The sequence below is a fragment of the Typopeltis vanoorti genome, chromosome 14 (genome assembly GCF_054136105.1).
Source record: "Typopeltis vanoorti isolate ZY-2024b chromosome 14, IOZ_Tvanoo_1.0, whole genome shotgun sequence".
NCBI classification, from domain to species: Eukaryota; Metazoa; Arthropoda; class Arachnida; order Uropygi; family Thelyphonidae; genus Typopeltis; species Typopeltis vanoorti.
In genome coordinates, this window is record NC_143562.1 from 77,187,512 (window position 1) to 77,208,166 (window position 20,655).

General features: G+C 36.0%; 1 protein-coding gene across 2 annotated transcripts in view; it reads left to right on the forward strand.

The window, feature by feature from the left end:
* LOC150099690 (furin-like protease 1, isoforms 1/1-X/2) overlaps positions 1-20,655 on the forward strand; it is a 280,807-nt gene that overhangs the window by 87,451 nt on the left and 172,701 nt on the right. For both annotated transcript variants that reach the window (XM_090403953.1, XM_090403954.1), the window contains exon 2: positions 49-147. In XM_090403953.1, coding sequence (XP_090260079.1) covers positions 49-147 — 99 coding nt within the window. The remainder of the gene's footprint in view (positions 1-48; positions 148-20,655) is intronic.

A 20,655-nucleotide genomic window follows, 5' to 3' on the forward strand; every position in this document is an offset into this window, starting at 1 on the left:
CTTTTATTTTACTCAGTCCAAAATAATTTATTATTCTTGCCATTTCAGATTTTCGAGGATTATTATCATTTAAAGCATAGAAATGTAAGAAAACGGTCTGTGAACATAAGCCATGAACATCATCTTAATTTAAAACAAGATAAAAAAGTAAGTTTATGATTGGAAATTGCTTTTATTAAACATATTATTTATTGTAATTTTTATTTTTATTTTAGCTGAAATCACTTATAGTATTCTTATTTAATTTGAAGGAGCTTATATAGTTCATCTGTTTACATCAGATATTAGCTTTGTGAAGACTGGTATTGGTAAAGTTGTGGACACTGTATGCTATTATATAACTAGATCTAATGTTGGTACTTGTTGATCTAATGTTTTTGTCTATATGATGAATGCTGACCACCATGACCACCACCATGTATTGACATTTGTTTTGTTTAAGCATATTATAAGAAAGGCTGAATAGTAACCTGAAAAGATTGAATTTGCAACTGGGATATGGCATTTGGATTGAATGTCTTAAAATTTTTATTTCATATTTTTAGACGTTCTTATCTGTAAATGCCTTCGTTTCAAAACAAACAGATTTGTCTGTGATGAGCTGATGACTGTTAATTGTAGCCAGACAGACAAGTTGCAGTGGTCTCTTCATGTAGCAGGGAAAACCTGGCATTTTTTGAAATAGAGGGTTTTTGATTAGTAAAACTATTTCAAAATTTAATTCCAGACAATTCAAATATCATGTTCAGATTTGACATTACTTTTTTATTTCCTATCATTCCCCTCTTCACACCACATCATATATAAGATCCATTAATAATTTAGAACTTGGGTGATGTACCAAAGGGATACATCACCATAGTCAATATGTTGGGACCTCAGATTGTAGGCATTAATGAGACTGGCTATCAGAATGAGACATACTAACTGGTATTGAGTATAAAGCATACAGTATTTTTAGGAAGGATGGATAAGAGAGGAGGGGACATGCTACTAAGGATATCGGATGACTTGAACAGTTAGTGTTGAGACCTATGATTGTAGAACTAATGAATTTGAAGCCATCTAGTGTAAGGTGGAATCTAACAAGATCAAATACATAGTGGGGTGCTGTTACAAACCAAGTGGATTGGTTGCTAGTGATGAAGAATGCATCACCAAATAGAGATGATGGGCACAAAAAGAGTAATTATAATGGGAGACTTTAATTATCCAAATATTGATTGGATAGTAGTAAAATCTCATGAGAAATGCGAAACTGAATTTTTATTGAGCTGTTGCAAGGCAACTTCCTCAAGCAGCATGTAACAGAAGGAGTTCGAGATCAAAGAGTGTTAGATTTGATTATAATGTCAGAGGTTTTTTCAGTTAAAAACATAACTATTCTACTTTGGGTTGGTGACAGTTAGCATGGAAATGTTGATGAGGAGAGAACAATTTTGACTTTGTGTTTGTCTGGTTTGGACCCATCAAATGTGTGCAAAGATGTCTACATGTATGAGTCACTAGAGAAGAATAGAGATCTGCAAGTTGTCCATCTGTGTCATGTAGACTCTACACAAGAGTATACAAAAGAACATGCAGGTAGATTGTACATGAATGTTAGGCGTATCAGAAACAGAGTGGGTAGAGTTTGTTGCCTTACTCAATATGTTCAATCTCAGATAGTAGGCATTAGTGAGACCTGGCTATCAGAATCAGACATACTAACTGGTATCGAGTGTAAAGGGTACAGTATTTTTAGGAAGGATAGAGAGAATAGGAGAGGAGAGGGTGTGCTGCTAATGATATGGGATGACTAGAATCTAGTTAGAGTTGAGACCAGAGACGGCTCGTCTATAGGGGCCAGGCCCCACCTATATTTGTATAACTAGCCCAATAATTGTAGTTTTAAAAAATGTTTCTTGTAATTATTATTTTTTGATCTATTTCCAACACATTTTATTGTGTAATAAAAAAATTACTGTAGTATTTTGTGGCAATAGTGTATAATGCGACTTAGTACGGTCTCTGGGGCCAGCCATGGCTGGCTCTATTTTATACGTGTAGAACACAGGGCATGTATGAGGCAAGTGCATTAGCGATCGTGTTTGTTTACCGTGCACAATGCTTATCTTGAGGCCAGTTTAGTTTGGCCCAGTCGCTGTATTTTCACGTACGTACATAGTGCGTGATTCTTTGATTGTGAAACACGTGCGCTAGCGATCGTGTTTGTTTACCGGGCTGGCTTTGTTTACCAACGCTTATCTTGGGGCTAGTTTAGTCTGGCCCAGTCACTGCGTTTATACGTAAATAGCAGACAATTCTTTTGTTGTCTTATCATTTATTCTCGTTGTTGATCTGTTTTATTGTTTTTAGTGTGTTTAATTATTGTTGTCGTTTTTTGTTATAATTTATTTTAAAGTTTAAATTTTTATTATGTTCATAAACAATACATTTTAACTATGAACAAAATCGATAGTTTATTGGAAAAACGTTTCTTGTTATTTCTTGGAAGTTTTAATTGATTTATAAAATAAATAATAGAAATAATAACTTTTTTGTTTTAACACTTGAAAAATGAAAACATTTTGCAGGGCGGCACAGCTGGAGTCGAACCAGCATCTTTGGATTTCCGGTTCGTTGCTCTAGTCCATTGAGTTTCTTTTTTTTTTTTTTTTTTTTTGCTCTAGTCCAGGGGTCGGCAAACGGCGGCCCAAACATGCATTTTTGGCGTCCCGTAAAAGGTTAACCATACTTACATGGCACGTATGCTGAATTATGTAAATAATACATTTTATAAAGGTGTTAGCTGATTTTCTTTCTTTTTTTTTTTTTTTTTTTTACATTTTATAATATGAATAATAAATTAAAAATAATTTTATACCTAGCTGATTTTCTTTCTTTCTTTTTTTTTTTTACATTTTATAATATGAATAATAAATTAAAAATAATTTTATACCTATACTTCGTGATATCGCTGTGCAAATTTTCACGAGTCAATGTGTGAGTCGTCGTGTGGGGATAACCAGGCAACTTCATCCGACGAAAACCAAGATTTTGGCGCATGTTTTTGGTCGCATTCCCTGGTTCATATTTTTATATAATTCAATAACATGAACTATTATTTTCAGAGGATATATATTTCTTAAAAATAATTTCAAAAATAGGTTTAAGGAAACATGAAATTGCAGATGAAGGAAGAAGGTTTAATGATGAATTTAACAGCAAGCACTTCTTTATTGCAAATGAGGATAATCCTCTTTGTCTTATTTGTCATAAAACTGTTGCTGTTATAAAAGAATATATCAGATGGCATTACGAGAATATCGTAGTTTATCTTGTAATCTCAAACTTTAAATATTTCTGTGTTTTTTAAGATTGATATAATAAAATTGATAACTTAAAAAGTTTTTTTTTTCCACTCACTATTTTCTCTTAATTAAACGCTTGTGGCCCAATTATTAAAAATAAAAGTTGAATGTGGCCCGCAAGTCAGTAAAAGTTGGTGACCCCTGCTCTAGTCCGTTGAGCTATGCTTGCAACTGCAAATCTTTCGAGTTTTCGTGTTATTAATACGTTGAGTCCGTATATGTTATGTCCTAACAATTTTAAAAAATTAATAGCTCAATGCATCAGTTAATTCTGACTAATTTTTATTATTTCTATTACAATAATGTAATAGAAATAATAACTATAAATCAATAATAGAACCCACTATATAAATATAAAAAATTAAGTTGTTTTTGGCCCCCTGGCCCAATCTGTTTCTATTGTCACCAGCTGCCACTGGTTGAGACCTATGATTACTCCTACTAACAATATTTCATGTGGCAGTGAGTTTGAAGCCATCTGGTGTAATTGATGTGGAATTTAACAACATCAATTACATAGTGGAGTGGCGTGTTGATACAGACCTGGTGGATCATTTGCTAGTGATGAAGAAATGCATCACCAAATATAAAGGATGGCCATGAAAAGAGTAATCATAATGGGAGAATTTAATTATTGAAATATTGATTGGGTAACAGTAGAATCTCATGAGAAGAATGAAAATGAATATACTGAGCTGTTGCGGGACAACTTGCTCATGCAGCATGTGACAGAAGGAACTTGCGGTCCAAGAGTGTTTAGATTTGATTATAGTGTCAGTTAAAAACTATTTTGCCTCCGATTGGTGACGGAGGCAAAACGGTGATCATGAGGTACTCATTTGGGAAGTGACTAAGTTTATGAATGTTCCATTCAGAAAAGGTTACATGCTGAACTACAAAGCAAGAAATTATGAACAACTGAGGAGTATACTGAGTTCAGCGGAATAGTATCAGTTGCTTGATAGGAAGAATATTGACAGTGAATAGGAAGCATTTAAAATATACTTAAATGATGCAATATCAGAATGTGTCCCAAGAGTTTGAAGAATAAATGGGGTAAGAGTCAAATGGATGTGTAATCTTATTAAGCAAGAGATTCTTAAGAAAAGAATGATGTGGAAGGATTATCTTGTGTATAAAGAATGTGAAAGAATAACTCTACCGAATGCAGATGGTATGCGGGTGACTGATGCAGAAGTTATTGTTCAACAAATGAGTGCTCATTTTGCTAAAAGCTATCAGCCTGATGTGTGTGTGCAACATCAAGTTCACTGCTACCTCTTCACTGGATGAAAAAACGCAGGTGAATGAGGGGGAGATATTAGAGCTATTGCAGAAACTGAATAAGAATTCAGCAATAGGAACTGATGGGATATTAGCACGAGTACTAAAAGTGTGTTCAGCTGAACTGGCTATTCCTTTAACCAGGCTATATAATTTGAGTCTCAGAACAGGTAAGATTCCACAGGAGTGGGAAGAACGTATAGTAATCCCATGCACAAGGGTGGTGCAAAGACTGATATATCCAACTATTGACCAATCAGTGTCTCAGGAGTAGTGGTGAAGATTTTGGAAAAATTAGTTAGGTCTCACATTCAGAAATGGATTAACAGTGAATCTCTACTTTGCAATGAACGGCATGGGTTTATCCAAAGGAACGCCATGTTTTAACAACTGGCGCACATTCTATAATAATGTTACTATTGAACTTGACAAGAGGAAATTGATACAATCGATTTTGGATTTTCCTAAGACTTTTGACAGAATACAGCATGGAAGACTGTTGCATGAATTGGAGAATAGGGATTGGATTATAAAATATTAGCGTGGATAAGAGGATGGCTGATTGACAGATATCAAAAAGTGATATAAGGGGGATGTGTGCATCTGCAAGATTTAATGGCACCAGACTCCTCCCTGGGTTCAAGTATATTGACCTTATCAGGACGAGGATCAATGCCCTGCCTACTTGAGCCTGCACAGCTCGATGGGGTAGTGACAACTCCAACTGTAGGGCTGGAGTTGTCACTACAGTGAGACATCGTCTCATATAGCCCAGTGTTGCTTCCGCACTCATAGGGTCCATGTGCAGAGGCATGATGCCTTGGTTTCCATTTTGAACAACTACTTTAAGAACAAAAGTTGGGAGACTGCGGTGGAACCACATTATAGGATCTCCGTGGGTTTGCGTAAGCCAGACTTAGTGATTAAAAGAGATGGTAATGTTTGGATAGTTGATGTCCAGGTGGTGGGAACGGGGCACCCACTAGCCTATAGCCATAATAATCAAGTAAACTATTATAAAGATAACCAAGATCTAGTTAGTAAGATACGGGAGGAGCGTGGGGCAACTCTGAGGTTTACCAGCTCCACCATCTCTTTACATGGGGTGTGGAGTGCAGATAGTTATGACTTAAAACAGCTTGGGCATATGCAGAAGGATATAAAAGTTCTTTCCTTGAGGGCCCTACAGGGCACACTGGTGGCATGGCATTGCCACCAGAGAATGACTACAATGATAACTAGAACAGGCATAGGGTAAAACACTTGTAAAGGCTTAGGCCTATATCGAGTCTGGACATTATGTAAGGGTAGTACTGCCCATAACCAGTACAAAGATTAAAAAAATAAATAAATAAATAACCAGTGGTGTACCACAAGGATCGGTCCTTGGTACTCTGTTATTCATTCTATACATTAATGACATTGGGAAGGATTTGTCGGGGACATACAGCTGTTTGCTGATAATGTAAAGATAGGTAGGGTAATCAGGAATGCATTTAATATGCAGTACTTGCAGAATGATTTGAATACCTTGGAATTGTGGGCATGGATGTCAATTTAATGTTAGTAAATGTAAAATCATGCACTTTGGCGTGATTAGATATATAAATGCCGCATTATGTTGTTGGGATTATGCTAGAAGAAACTGATCAGGCTAGGGATCTTGCAGTGTTAATTGATAGGAGGTGGAAGTTCAGGGCCTTGTTGCAGAGATTGTAAATACAACTCAAGAGATAATTGCAATGCTGAAATGAGCTTTCACATGTAAAGAGAAGGATGTCATTTTGCCTCTTTACAAGGCCTTGATTAGACCTCACTTGGACTATTGTGTGCAGATCTGGTCTCATGGTTTCCATTGTAGTTCTGATTCAGTGGAGAGCGTGCAAAGGAAAGTGTAAAAAATTATCAGGATTGTGGAATACTGATTATGAAGATATATTTAGAATTTGTAGACTGCAGACACTAGAAACAGGAGAAAGAGGGATGATATGATTGAAACTTACAAAAAAGTATCATTCAGGATTTCAGTTGATTGAATTTTTCATTTTATGGAGGGTTGGGAAATGATGCTATCTTCCTTGGAAGCCAAGAATGAATACGCTAGGAAGGGGATGAGGGCTAGATTTTTCTCTCATAGAGTGGTGCATGATTGGGATGGATTGCCATTGGATGTTGTATGTGTGTGTGTGTGCAAGCAGTGTGAATGAATTCAAGAACAAGTATGATAGCAGATATGTGTAGTATGTGGCCTCCCTTAATGATTCCCTGACTCCCTAGAGGTCTCTTTTAATAATAATAATAATAAATATAAACTTGGTTTTAAATTTCAAGTTAATTTCTGAATAGGAAAGCTATTTGATTTAATTGTGTGAATAATAAAAGTTTCCACTTACAATATTGTTTTGCTCTATGCACTATGATCCAAGATAAATTATCATTAAGCATGTATATTGTGTCATCTTAAGTGCTTGTCAAAGCTTAAGTTGACTGTTTAATGAAAATGTTGATGTCAAGCACAGGAATGAAACTAAATGGCAGTTTAATGATTCTAGCATTTTATCTCTGTTACGGAGTGAATGCTACTGATTTACTCCTCAAGAACAGAGGTAAAAAAAACAAATCATACCGTTTCATCAATGAAAATTCCATCTATTTCAAGTCTTTAAATCAAATTCCAGACAATTCATGTCATGTTCAGTTTTGGCATCACTTCTTTATTTACTAAGCATTCCCATTATTGACACCACATCTTATATAAGATCCATTAATAATTTAGAAATTTCATGTTCCAAAGTAATGTTTATTTTATGTATCTCTTTTTTCTTCTATGTATTATGCACCTGATGAAGTCTTTTAGAAAGATAAAACTAGTAGTGCCTTTAAAAACAAGTTAGTTATATTCTGTTTTAACATTCGGCTATGTAATTATATAAGTGATTTTCCTTAAAACATGTACAATAGCTGTGAAAATGTAATATATATTGGGTTGGCCAATAAGTTTGTTCAGTTTTTCAGTGGAATGAATCACATTTTATTTAATATATATAATACATACTAGTCAGTTAAATATTGATCCTCTTTATCAATGACCTCTTGCCATCTGTCCATCAACTTCATTATACTGCATTCATAAAACTCCTGAGGGCGAAAAACTGATCCAGGTGGCTTTTGACAGCCTCCTCATTAGCGAAGGTTTTCCTGTTCAGAGAATTCTGCAGCAATCGGAATAAGCGGTAATCAGAAGGTGCCAGGTCCAGTGAATATGGAGGATGTGGCAAAACATCCCATCCAAGACGTAACAATTTACTCCAGGTTGTTAACGATGTGCAGGGTCTGGCGTTGTTGTGGTGAAAGACAACTTCTTTCCGATTTGCCAATTCAGGACGTTTTGTGCTAATTGCACGGGCCAGTCGCGTTAACTGTGACCGATAGAAAGTCGAATCTATCGTTCCACTTGACGGTAACACCTTGTAGTGGACAACACCTTTATAATCCCACCACACAGAGAGCATGATCTTCTTTGGGTGCAATCCCGCTTTCGAGGTTGTTTGCGGCGGTTCGCTCTTGTGCTCCCATGATCTTTTACATATCACGTTATCATACATGACCCATTTTTCATCTCCCGTAATCATCCACTTCAAAAATGGATCATTTTCTTGGTGATGTCGCAACAAATCTCAGATGGATATGCAAGCAGTCATATTGGCCTCAGTCAGTGCATATGGCACCCAAACATTGAGTTTTGAAACATATCCCAGCTTGTGCAAATGGTTTATTTCAAAAAAGATTGCCTTTTTTGAAATAAAAAAGCAAGATATGCTGGTAATGTATGTTATTTCCTTCCATTTCTAAAAATATGTTACACACACGCAACTCAAGTAGGCCGAACGAAAATTCACTGAAAGATTATGTGAAATTTCGCCTTTCAACTGCACAATAGCATTGCACGATAGCGCAACAAAAGTGACAGGAGAAGCAGCGTAAACTTGTACTAATGCATAAACCGAACGAACTTATTTACCAACCCAATATATATAAATTGTATTCCCCCCCCCCCCTCCCTCCACAACATTAGAAATCTCTCCATCCTTTCTATTCATGCTTGGTTATTTCACTGGGAAGAACAAAGTATACAAATGGATAGAAGATTCTGCTATAGGTTCTCTTCCCCTTTTGGGAGGGGGGGGAATTCATTTTGCAAAAAATTATTTTAACACAAATACACTTTTAAGCCTTCCATCTATTAAGTATATTGATGACATGTTCTTTATTTGGCTGCACTGCTCAGTCACATTTAGACACAATTTCTTCATTACCTAAATAGGAAATTATCCAGAATCAGTTTATCAGTTTTAATATAGAAGAAAATAACCTTAGTCTGACCTTTAATAATAATGCCTTCCATATGGCACTCTTTCTTTCATAGTACTGTGGACAGTCATGGTCTCACAGAACATGCATGGAGTCTATCCACAAAAATGAATGAATAAATAAATGCAGTTGACTCTTACTGTATAAATGCTGGTATAACAAATTATAAAAAAGCCCTGACCAAAACCTATTTCAGAATAGACACAATACTATTTGAAAAGGAAGTTCACTGCAGTATTTTCCCTATAGCCTTGCTCTAGTGCAGTGTTTCTCAACCTGTGGTCTGCAGGCAAACTTAAATAAATATATATATATATTTTTTTTTTTAAATTATCCAAACAAAACAAATTAAAATTGATTAAAAAATAAAATGAATATTTAAAAAAAACAACAAATAGAGGCAGAATGTTCATGTTCATTCCATGAACATTCTGCCGCTTCAATAATTTTTTTAGCAGCAGAATGATTAGTAATAAAAGAGGGGTGAAGTGAACAACAATACGATTTTATTGCTTCCCCCTTCCCTTGCTGTTTTGTGAGATTTGCAGTAAACATGGGTTATCCACATTTCAACCAATTGCTTGTCGTTTATTGATTTTTATTACTGAAGGTTTTCCTCCTTCAACTAAGGCTGAATATATCTTCAGAAATGCTAAGTGATACTTGGACAAAGTGTGTTCTGAGTTAACCCCAGTATTTATATATTTTTCAGAAACGTTTTTTTTAATAATGAAAAAGTGGCTTAGAACTAGGACTTTGAAAAGAAAAGCAAATGAAACAGGTAATAATAACCTAATTGTGATTCACATGTTGTGATACAGCGAGTAAATCTGATACTATTACCATAGAAGAAACAAACAGTTCAAAGAAAAAATACAGTATGAGATATAACAATTCATATTTGGAAATCAGGTTTACTTGGTGTGGAGATGAAAGTGAACAGAAAGCACAATGTGTTTTGGGTTATGAAGTGTTGTCGAACAAGTGCATGAAACCTGCGAAACTCCAACATTTAGAAATTAAACATTGTGATGTGAAAAATAAGCCAATTGAATTTTTTCAGTGACGCTTTGGAACATTAAATCATAGGAAATGTATAGTTTCAGCCATGGGTTCTATTAATAGCAAGCCATTGGAAGCATCCTATCTCTTAAGTTTGTGTATAGCGAAAACAGTGAAACTTTATTCTATTGGGGAAAATTTACTACTTCCAGCTATAAAAGATGTGGTAAAAGCTATGTTTGGGAACAAGTTACCAAAAGATGTTGATTTGATTCCTCTTTAAAATTACACTGTCAGTTGCAGAATTAATGATATGGTAGGTGATGTAGAATCTCAGTTAATTTGGAATCGTTATTATACGTTGCAAATAGATGAGACTACTGATGTTACGAATGATGCGCATTTAATATGCTACGCAAGATATGCGCACGATAACAACATTCATGACGATATTTTGTTATGTAGAACTTTGTCACCCCGAACAAACTGGAGAAGAAATATTTCACACTATCAATAAATACATAATAGAAAGGGATCCAGTGGGAAAAATGTATGAGCTTCTGTTCGGATGGAGCTCGCGCCCTTACAGGCAGACATAGTGGGACTGTTTCTAAGGTCAAGGAAGTAGCTTTGGATATGAATTGGGTACATTGTTTCATACATAGGGAAACATATGCCTCCAGAATTTTAAACTGTGCTGTACAACGCTGTAAAGCTAGTTAATTTTATTAAGACATGACCTTAAATAACATCATCATCATCATCATCATCAAATTCCTGCATGTTACCCTCAAGGGGTGTACAGGATATGATAGTACCAGATGAAAAATTTACCTCATTACTAACTTCCTATCTACAATTTTCCTCCAAATCAGTCTGTCACTTGTCAAGACTCCAATATCATCATTATCAGATCTTATATTTCTGTGGTCTAAGGCACTTTGTACTATATCAATCCACCTATATATCTTGGTCTTCCTCTGGGTCATTTTCCTGCCAACCTGGCAGAGAACACTTGTTTTGCTAATCTCATCATCATCATCAAATTCCTGCCATGTACCCTCAAGGGGTGTACAGGATATGACAGTACTACATGAAAAAATTACATAATTACTAACTTCCTATCTACAATTTTCCTCCAAATCAGGTCTGTTACTTGTCAAGACTCCAACATTATCAGATCTTATATTTCTATCATCTAAGGCACTTTGTTCCGTATCAATCCACCTATATCTTGGTCTTCCTCTGGGTCGTTTTCCTGCCAACCTGGCAGAGAACACTTGTTTTGCTAATCTTTCCTCGCCTATTCTGTTTAAATGGCCATACCACCTGAGATTAGCTCTGCTAACACATTCCTGGATGCTGACAATATCAAGTTCTTGCCTAATAATGTCGTTTTTAATATGATATTGCTATTGATGCCATCTGTTCACACCTCTAATCTTTCTCAGGATTCTCATATCTGCGGTCTCTAGTCTTTGGTCAAGTGTTTTACTTCTGACCCAGCTCTCAGATCCATAAGTTAAAACTGTGAACATTGTCTTGTATACAGCTAATTTAGTGTTCCGACTAATTTCTCTCTTATTCCATATGAATTTATTCAATTGACTTCCTACCATACCAGCTTTGTTGATTCTGTTGTCTATTTCTATATTTAATTTACCAACTTCACTAAAAATCGTGCATAAGTAGGTGAAATGTTTTACTTGTTCCACAGGTTCTCCGTTCACAATGCAGTTGACATTTTCAACGATTCTGCCTATTTTCATTGCCTTTGTCTTTTTATTGCTGCCCTTCATACCATATCTATTACATTTATTCAGGGAATCTTGCAGACTTGTAACGGATTTATTGATAAGTATAACGTTGTCCGTGACATTAACATCTCCAATTTTGATATCATGTCTAATACCACTTTCCTTCATAATGTGATCCATATAAATAATGAATAACAGAGGGGATACTTGTCTCACACCAGATTTAACAATAAACCATCTTCCTGTATCTCCTTTAGTTCTAACTGCTGACTTTCAACTCAAATAAAGACTAAGCATTGCTTGATGTAATGCCCCATTGATACCATATAACTGTAGTGTATGAATAGTTTCTCTCTTGGCACCTTGTCAAGTGCCTTTTCCAGATCTACAAAACTTAAATAGAGATCTTTGTTATATTCCCATTATTTCTCAACTATTTGTCGTAAAGTGAAGATCTGATCCTGACAGCCTCTATTTGGCCTGAATCCACCTTGTTCTTCACCAAGCTTTTCTTCCACAATTCTTCTCAACCGTTTCTCAAGTATACTTGCATATATCTTACCAGGAACACTCAGTAGGGAAATAACCCTAATTCTCACATTCGGTTTTATTTCCCTTTTAATATATGGGTATTATGAGAGCTCTACTCCAATCATCGGGAATTCGTCCCTCTATCCATGTCTTCAGAACTATGCAATGCAGCTTCTGCAAGACTTTTATACCACCATGTGTGGACAGAATTATGTGTTCGTCGAACATGTTGTTTATTATTTTAACGGTATAATAGAACACAGAAACTAAGTAAATAATTAATTTATTAACTTGATGCTGATATTTCGCTGGTATTATAACCAGCATCTTCAGAGCACAAAAACACTGTTTATCACAATACGCGAGACTAAAACAACACGGTGTACTTAAACAAAATTGTAGCAGCAACACAAAGACTAGAGTCCTGATTTTGGCGCCCTCTATCTGAAAAAAAAAAAAAACGCTATCATATATTACTCGAGTCCTATAAAAGTGCTAGTTTTTTCTTAATATGACAGTCTCCCAGATCTTCGGCAAGTTAATACAGCCATATTTGTTGAGATTTAGAGTGTGTTTTAGGGCTTCTGTCGCCTCTAAGAACAATCTCTCTGATTTATATGGGTTTCTGTGTAGTACTTTTGTGTTTTTCCAGTTGATCCTGTGTGCAGGGGTATCCAGAGCATGGTCTGCTAGGCCCGACTTCCCATAATGATAATTCCAGACGTATCGTTTTTGTTCACTGATGCGGATATTCACAGTTCTTCCTGTTTGACTGTAGTAGGCTTGATTGCATGAACAGGGTGCTTGGTAGACTCCTGGATGTGATAAAGGAGGAATGCTGTCCTTGGGTGAGCGGATGAGGGTGGCTAATTTGCTACATGGTTTGAATGTAGTGCGTAGTTTATGTTTATTGAGAATTCTTGAGATCTTTTCGGATGTGCCTTTAATGTAAGGAATGGTGACTGCTTTGTTGTAGTTCTCTGTGGTGGATGGTGGGAGGGGTTTCTTAGGAGTGTTTAGTATTTTGTTTATTTTTTGTGGATTGTAGCCATTGGCCAAGAAGGTGTGGCATAAGTGAGTCAGTTCAGAAGTAAGAGCCTTGTCATTTGAACAGATTGCTCTCGCTCTATGGGTTAGCGTTTTTAATATGCCATATTGTTGAGAAGGATGATGGTGTGATTGTTTGTGTAAGTATCTGCCTGTATGTGTGGGTTTTCTGAAAACTGAAAATGATAAGGAACCATCTGGGAGACGTGTGATGAGTGTATCCAGGAAGAGCAGACAGCTGTTGGCTTCCAGTTCCATAGTAAAGTGGATTTTTGGATGTTGGCTATTTAAATGTGCTAAGAATGTTTTCAATGTCTCAGGGCCATGTGGCCAAATAGCAAGCACATCATCAACATAGCGTAGCCAAAGTGTTGGTTTGAGAGTGGCTGTATTGATTGCTTGTTTTTCCAGGTGTTCTATGTAAAAGTTGGCTAGGGGGGGAATAATATTCTGCATAATATTCTAAATACGGAACTTTGGCAGATCTTAGAGAACATCACCGACGCAACGGCAAAAAAAGAATTCGACAGAGTCAAAAACCGGCACCAAAAGAAGTTCGATAATCTACAACAACGGAACACCATACAACGACCGCAATTACAACAAGACCTCGTCGTCGTGAATCTATCGTCACTCACCTTAAGCAAAGAAGCCACGACTGCTTTAAGTCGAGGGCACAACTTTGCCATAACTCCCAAGCAAGTTCCAAAAGCCGAAATAATGGCGTCCGTCGAACGAGGCCACATCTAAACGTAACAACATACGTTTAGATGTGGCCAACATCCTAATCAAGTCCAAGCCTCCCAAAAATAATATCCCACATAAGGAATTCATTGCTATAAAAGAGCTACACAACAACAGCCATATTGCCATAACAAAAGCAGACAAAGGAAATGCAACCGTGGTGATGGACACAACTGAATATGAAAACTAAATGCACACACTATTACAAGATCAGTCAACATACAAAATTATAGATCGCAATCCCACCAACACACAAAAGAATAAGGCAAGAAAATTATTAAAAAAAGTCACTTCCTGGCCCAAAGACACAGTTAACAAACTCAAACCCTTCCATGTTAAAACACCGAGGCTCTATGGATCACCAAAAATTCACAAACCAGGCACACCCCTACGCCCAATTGTGGACAGTATAAATAGTCACACATACAAACTGGCTAGACATTTAGCGAAGCTACTAGCCACTCTCACTAACAATTCTCCCTCCTTTGTCAAAAATTCAGCACACCTAAAAATCATCTTACAACACCTCACCCTAAAATGCTCAGACTTAATAGTAAGCTTTGACATCACTTCACTATTCACAAATGTACCACTAATAGAAACCCTCAATCTACTGAAGTCACACTTCCCCCCCTGATATATTTGAACTATTCAAATTCACAATACATGCAGGATATTTCACATGGAAAGGGAAAATATACAAACAAATTGATGGGACAGCCATGGGCTCCCCCCTTCCCCCCCCCAGCCAACTTTTACATAGAACACCTGGAAAAACAAGCAATCAGTACAGCCACTCTCAAACCAACACTTTGGCTACGCTATGTTGATGATGTGCTTGCTATTTGGCCACATGGCCCTGAGACATTGAAAACATTCTTAGCACATTTAAATAGCCAACATCCAAAAATCCACTTTACTATGGAACTGGAAACCAACTACTGTCTGCCCTTCCTGGATACACTCATCACACGTCTCCCAGATGGTTCTTTATCATTTTCAGTTTTCAGAAAACCCACACATACAGGCAGATACTTACACAAACAATCACACCATCATCCTTCTCAACAATATGGCATATTAAAAACGCTAACTAAATATGGCTGTATTAACTTGCCGAAGATCTGGGAGGCAGTCATATTAAGAAAAAACTAGCACTTTTCTAGGCCTCTAGTAATATATGATAGCGGTTTTTTTTTTTTTTTTTTTTTCAGATAGAGGGCGCCAAAATCAGGACTCTAGTCTTTGTGTTGCTGCTACAATTTTGTTTAAGTACACCATGTTGTTTTAGTCTCACGTATTGTGACAAACAGTGTTTTTGTGCTCTGAAGATGCTGGTTATAATACCAGCGAAATATCAGCATCAAGTTAATAAATTAATTATTTACTTAGTTTCTGTGTTCTATTATACCGTTAAAATAATAAACAACATTTTATACCACCATATTTCAGCATTTCTGGTCGAATGTCATGTACTCATGCTGCCTTTCCACATTTCAAGCCTTTGATGGCTTTCTTTCTACTTCAAGTATGGATATGTATTTCAGACTCTATGCCTGTTGAGTGTTTTTTACCACTGTGCTATCACTGTTTGTTTCATTTAGCAATTTCTCGAAGTAATTACTCCATACTTCAAGGATATCTTTTTCTTCCGTTTTTATGTCACCGTTATCATCTCTAACTCCTTTTACAGCACTCTTTCCTCTAAGCTTCTTCAATAACCTCCAGAATATTTTGCCACCTTCTTGATATTTATTTTCTATGTTCTTGCCAAAGTCCTCCCATGACTTTTGTTTAGCTAGTTTTACACAGTGTTTAGCTTTGTTACATTTGTCTCTGTATTCTCTAAGAGCACAAACTGACTTATTTGCTAGGAACTTTTGATATGATTTGTTCTTTTCCTTCTCTGGCTCTTTAACTTCCTGTGTCCACCATGGAGTTGAGCAGCTCTGATGGATCATGGAGTTCTGATTTTTCTATCCTTGCAGACAACCTCACCATATGCCTCTCTGGCTGAAACAATCAAGGTTTTCTTCAAGCCTCTTCACTGAATCTGCAAGGTTTGGTTCCTGATCTCAAGCCCTTTCATTATTTTTTCAATAATGTTTGTGTATTTTAGTCTATAGTTCACATCTGAGAGCTGCTCAACTTTTATTCGCTTTAAAACTTTCTTACATGTTATTCTTTTCAATATTAAATTCAATTTTATCCTGCTCAAGACTAAATAGTGATCACTTCCAATTTCAAATCTTCTGTACACTCTGGTGTCCTGCACCAGGGAGAAAACATCACTATCGGTAAACAATAGGTTATTTTTAGTATTCTGCGATGAAATGGGCAGTGAATATATACAACTTTTGCTTCATTCTGGTACTAAATTCGCTGGCTTTCCAGAGGCAAAGTACTAACAAGGTTATTTCAATTAAGGCATGAAGTTTTATTGTTTGTAAATGAATGTAATTCTGATTTTGCGTCATTCCTTCTTGATGAAGCATGGTTATCAACACTATCCTATATTTCAGACATTTTTTCGAAATTAACTGAACTAAAGCCCTCCCTTCAAGGAATTTCTTTAACTGTTCTGGATACCTTTGACAAAATAAAGGCATTTGAGAAAAAAACTGGTGTTATGGATTAGTTATGTAAAAAGACATACAATTTGCTCCTTTTCCAACATTGGAATCCTTTTTAGTGGAAAATTATATTTTTGTTGGTTCTGAGTTTCAGGAAAGGATTTGTGACCCCCTCAAAATTCTGAAACAGAATTTTGAAACATATTTTTTGAATAACTTTTATAAGAAATTTCTGTGAGTTCGTGATCCATTTTAGGCTTACAGTCACATGAACGATCTTTCATTATCGAAAAAAAGAACAGTTAATTGAGCTTTCAAGTGACTGTGCTTAAAATGCAATTCCATGATCTTGGTTTGGCCTGATTCTGGATCTCACCTTCAGTGAGAAGTGAATTTCCACAATTATCTGAAGAAGCATTGGAAAGCGTCATGCAGTTTTCTACAACTTATTATTGTGAGAAAGGATTTTCATTGCTCCTTCAAATAAAAACAAAATATAGAAATCGTCTTAGTGTGTGTGTGCGTGTGCCGATCTTCGACTGAAGTTGACCAATATTGAGCCAGATGTCCAGCAATTCAGCAAGGGCCGAGAAGCTCAATATCTCATTAAAAGTACGCAGTATGAAAAATTATATCATATTATTTCTTTAATAAAAATTAAAACTTTGTTCAATGATGATACACGTTTACTTCCAGTTTAATTAATTATGTTTCCATATGTATTTAAAAGATGCTTTTAGATTTATTATATTATAAATGGCACAGTTTTTCTCAAATGTCAGTAATCCCTACATAGGTTTTTAAACAAATTACATAACTTAGTGGTCCTTAGAATTGTTTTAGGAATTTTACTGGTCCTTGTGCTTACAAAGGTTGAGAAACGCTGCTCTAGTGAGATGTATCAAGTAATTTCAAAACATCGCTTTTTTTGAATCAGTAGCTGCTTTTAAAAAAAAAACATGCTTTCTCAAAAATGAAATATTATTATTATTATGTAACACATCCAGGTAGTTAAGAGACTCATTGAGGGAGGGCACCTACTCTACAACTCTCCGTTTCCACCACTCCACTAGCCATAACTACCTTCATCATCTACACCACCGCCAACCACCACCACTATTTTCACAGACAATCGCAAACATCCATGCCCATGGCAGGATTCGAGCCTGCAGCCTTTTGGCTGGAAGGCAGATACACTAACCACTCTGCCAATGTAACCATAAATAAATATGGATGTATGAAAATCTCCCAGATATTCTATTATTCTTATAAGAGACCTCCAGGAAGTCAGGGACTTATAAAGAAAGACCACATATCACTCACTCCAGTTGTCATACTTCTCTTGAATTCATTTACACTATCAAGCTCCGGAGGTAAGCCATTCCAATCACACATTGCCTTATGAGAAAAATCTAGCTCTTGCTTGTTTCTTGACTGCATTCTTTCTTTATTTTCATGGATGCCCTCTCATCTTCCTTCCATTCCATAAAATGAAAAATTCCATCATCTCACAAAAGCAAGATTTCAAGAACGCAATCACGCTTCCATACATCAAGAATGTTACAGACAAAATGGCCAAATTACTAAACAAACATAACATCAAAGTGGCTTTTGTACAGTTGGAAAAAATTTCAAGATCTCTACATCCCCCAAAACCTCCACATCATCCTTTAAAAAAACCAGGTGTATGTTATATTCATTGTTCCTGTGGCATCTGCTATGTAGGCTAGGTGGAAAGATCAGGGTGAATTTGCATGAACAAACAGACGTGCAAAAAAGAAGAGAACACAAATCAGGCTTAGCATACCATACAACTTCCACCGGCCATTACTCTGGCAAAAAACAAACATGTCTTACATTGAAAAAAATTGTTTCATAAGGAAATTTAAAAAAGCTACAAACATGCTTAGAATTCCAACGCAATACAATAAAAACCAGGGCTTAATTCTACACCAAGTTTCGTCTGCTTTGATAAAAAATATACCCAATCAGACCTCGGACAATGTGAACGTTAAACAACACAAAGTGACAGCATCCAGCATTGTTCAAACTTGGCATTGCACTGAATCTACATTTGGATATTCAATTTAATGAACAGGTAGACAACTGCATAGAATGAACTATTTTGAGTAATTTCTCATTTTGTGTGTTTAAACTTTTAGTTACCTTTGATCCCTGAAGATGTAAGTCAAACGACTTACAAAACTTGTCAGGTTTGCTTTTTATTGTTATTTATTGTAATAAACATGTGGTCCAATTACCGGAATCTTTCTTATGAATTTCATTGACTTTTTGCATTATTAGCAAATAGCTGTATGTCTCCTGTTAAATCTCTCCCAATATCGTTAATGTAAAGATTGAATAACAGTGGAACAATGACTGATCACTGAGGTACATACCGGTCACCTTAATTTTTGCAGACTCACATCAAGGCACTTGCAGACAAGAATCTTATCAAGAACCAGTTGTAGAATTCCTTGATAAGATTGTTGATTTTGTTGTACGAGGGTGATCTCAAAAGTTCTTGGCCTAACAATGAAAAAACAAATTTATAATTTCAAAATTATTTTTATTTTTCAACATATTCTCCCTTAAGACATTTATTCCAGTGATGCTCCAGCGCTATTATCCCATCCCTGTAGTGGTTCTCAGTAAGATCTGCAAAATACCCCCTCTACAGCTGCAATCACCTCTTGATTCGATGAAAAACGCTGACCAGCAAGGAAGAGTCTTAGTGTTTTTGGAAAAGATAGAAGTCAGAGGGAGCCAAATCTGGGGAATAGTGTGGATGTTCCAACAATTCATAGTGCAGATCCCTTAATTTTCCCATTGCCAAAACACTTTTGTGGACAGGTGCATTGTCCTGATGAAAGATGATTTTTTTCTTTTGCAAACCGGGTCTTTTCTCATGAATTTTTATTTGTCTAGTCTGGTTAAAAGATCGGAATAATATTCTCTGGTTATTGTTTTACCCTTTTCAAGATAATTAATAAACAAAATGCCTTTAGCATCCCAAAACACTGATTCCATGACCTTTCCTACTGATGGAACCGACTTTGTCTTCTTTGGTGCTGAACATCCAGCTTCTGTCCACTGTTTTGATTGCTGTTTGGATTCTGGTATATAATGGTGAATCTAAGTCTCATCCATAGTAATAAATCGACACACAAAATCAGTTTTATTCTTGTTAAAACTCTCCAAGCACTGTTCAGAGATTTTCATGCAAGTGCATTTTTGATCTGCTGTGTGCCGCACTCATCTTGGCCAAAGCTTTTTCATTTGCAATTCTTCATGCAAAATATATCCTACATGTTCTTTTAAAATGCCTGTAGTCTCAGCAATACCACTTGAGCATTGATTTCTGGTGTTGTCATACTTTTTGGACATCCTTCACATGGATCATTTTCAACGCTGGTACGGCCATGTTTAAACTCGACAGCCCATTTCATAATTGTTGAAAATGAAGGAGAAGAGTGCCCATCAACTTTTATTAACTTCGAATGAATTTCTTTTGGCATTAAATATTAAATCTTCTTTTACAAAGAATTTTATAACCACACATTACTCAGTTTTATCCATTTCAAGGGATTACAGACAACACTTACTTCAGACAGCTGTATAAAATAAACTACTTGATACAACAACTTGCAATTTCACATGGATGCTTATGACAGATGTATCAACTTAAAAAAAAAAAAATCTTGCAAATAGTGCTGCCATCTATGGGCTAGGCTGAGAACGTTTCAGATCACCCTTGTATATTTGATCCATTTTAGGTCAACACAAAGAATCCTGCAGGTTTTAGTATCTTTTAGTAGATTCTCCATTTTGATTATAATGTATCATATAGGCCAAACATGCCACTCAGCAGAAACCGGAGTGGATGAATGCATTGAAAAAAATTTCTAGAAATAGTGTATGTATAAATTTGGCACTAGACCAAAATGCCTTAATCTCATAGTCACATCAGAATTCAAACAAACTTAGAAATTG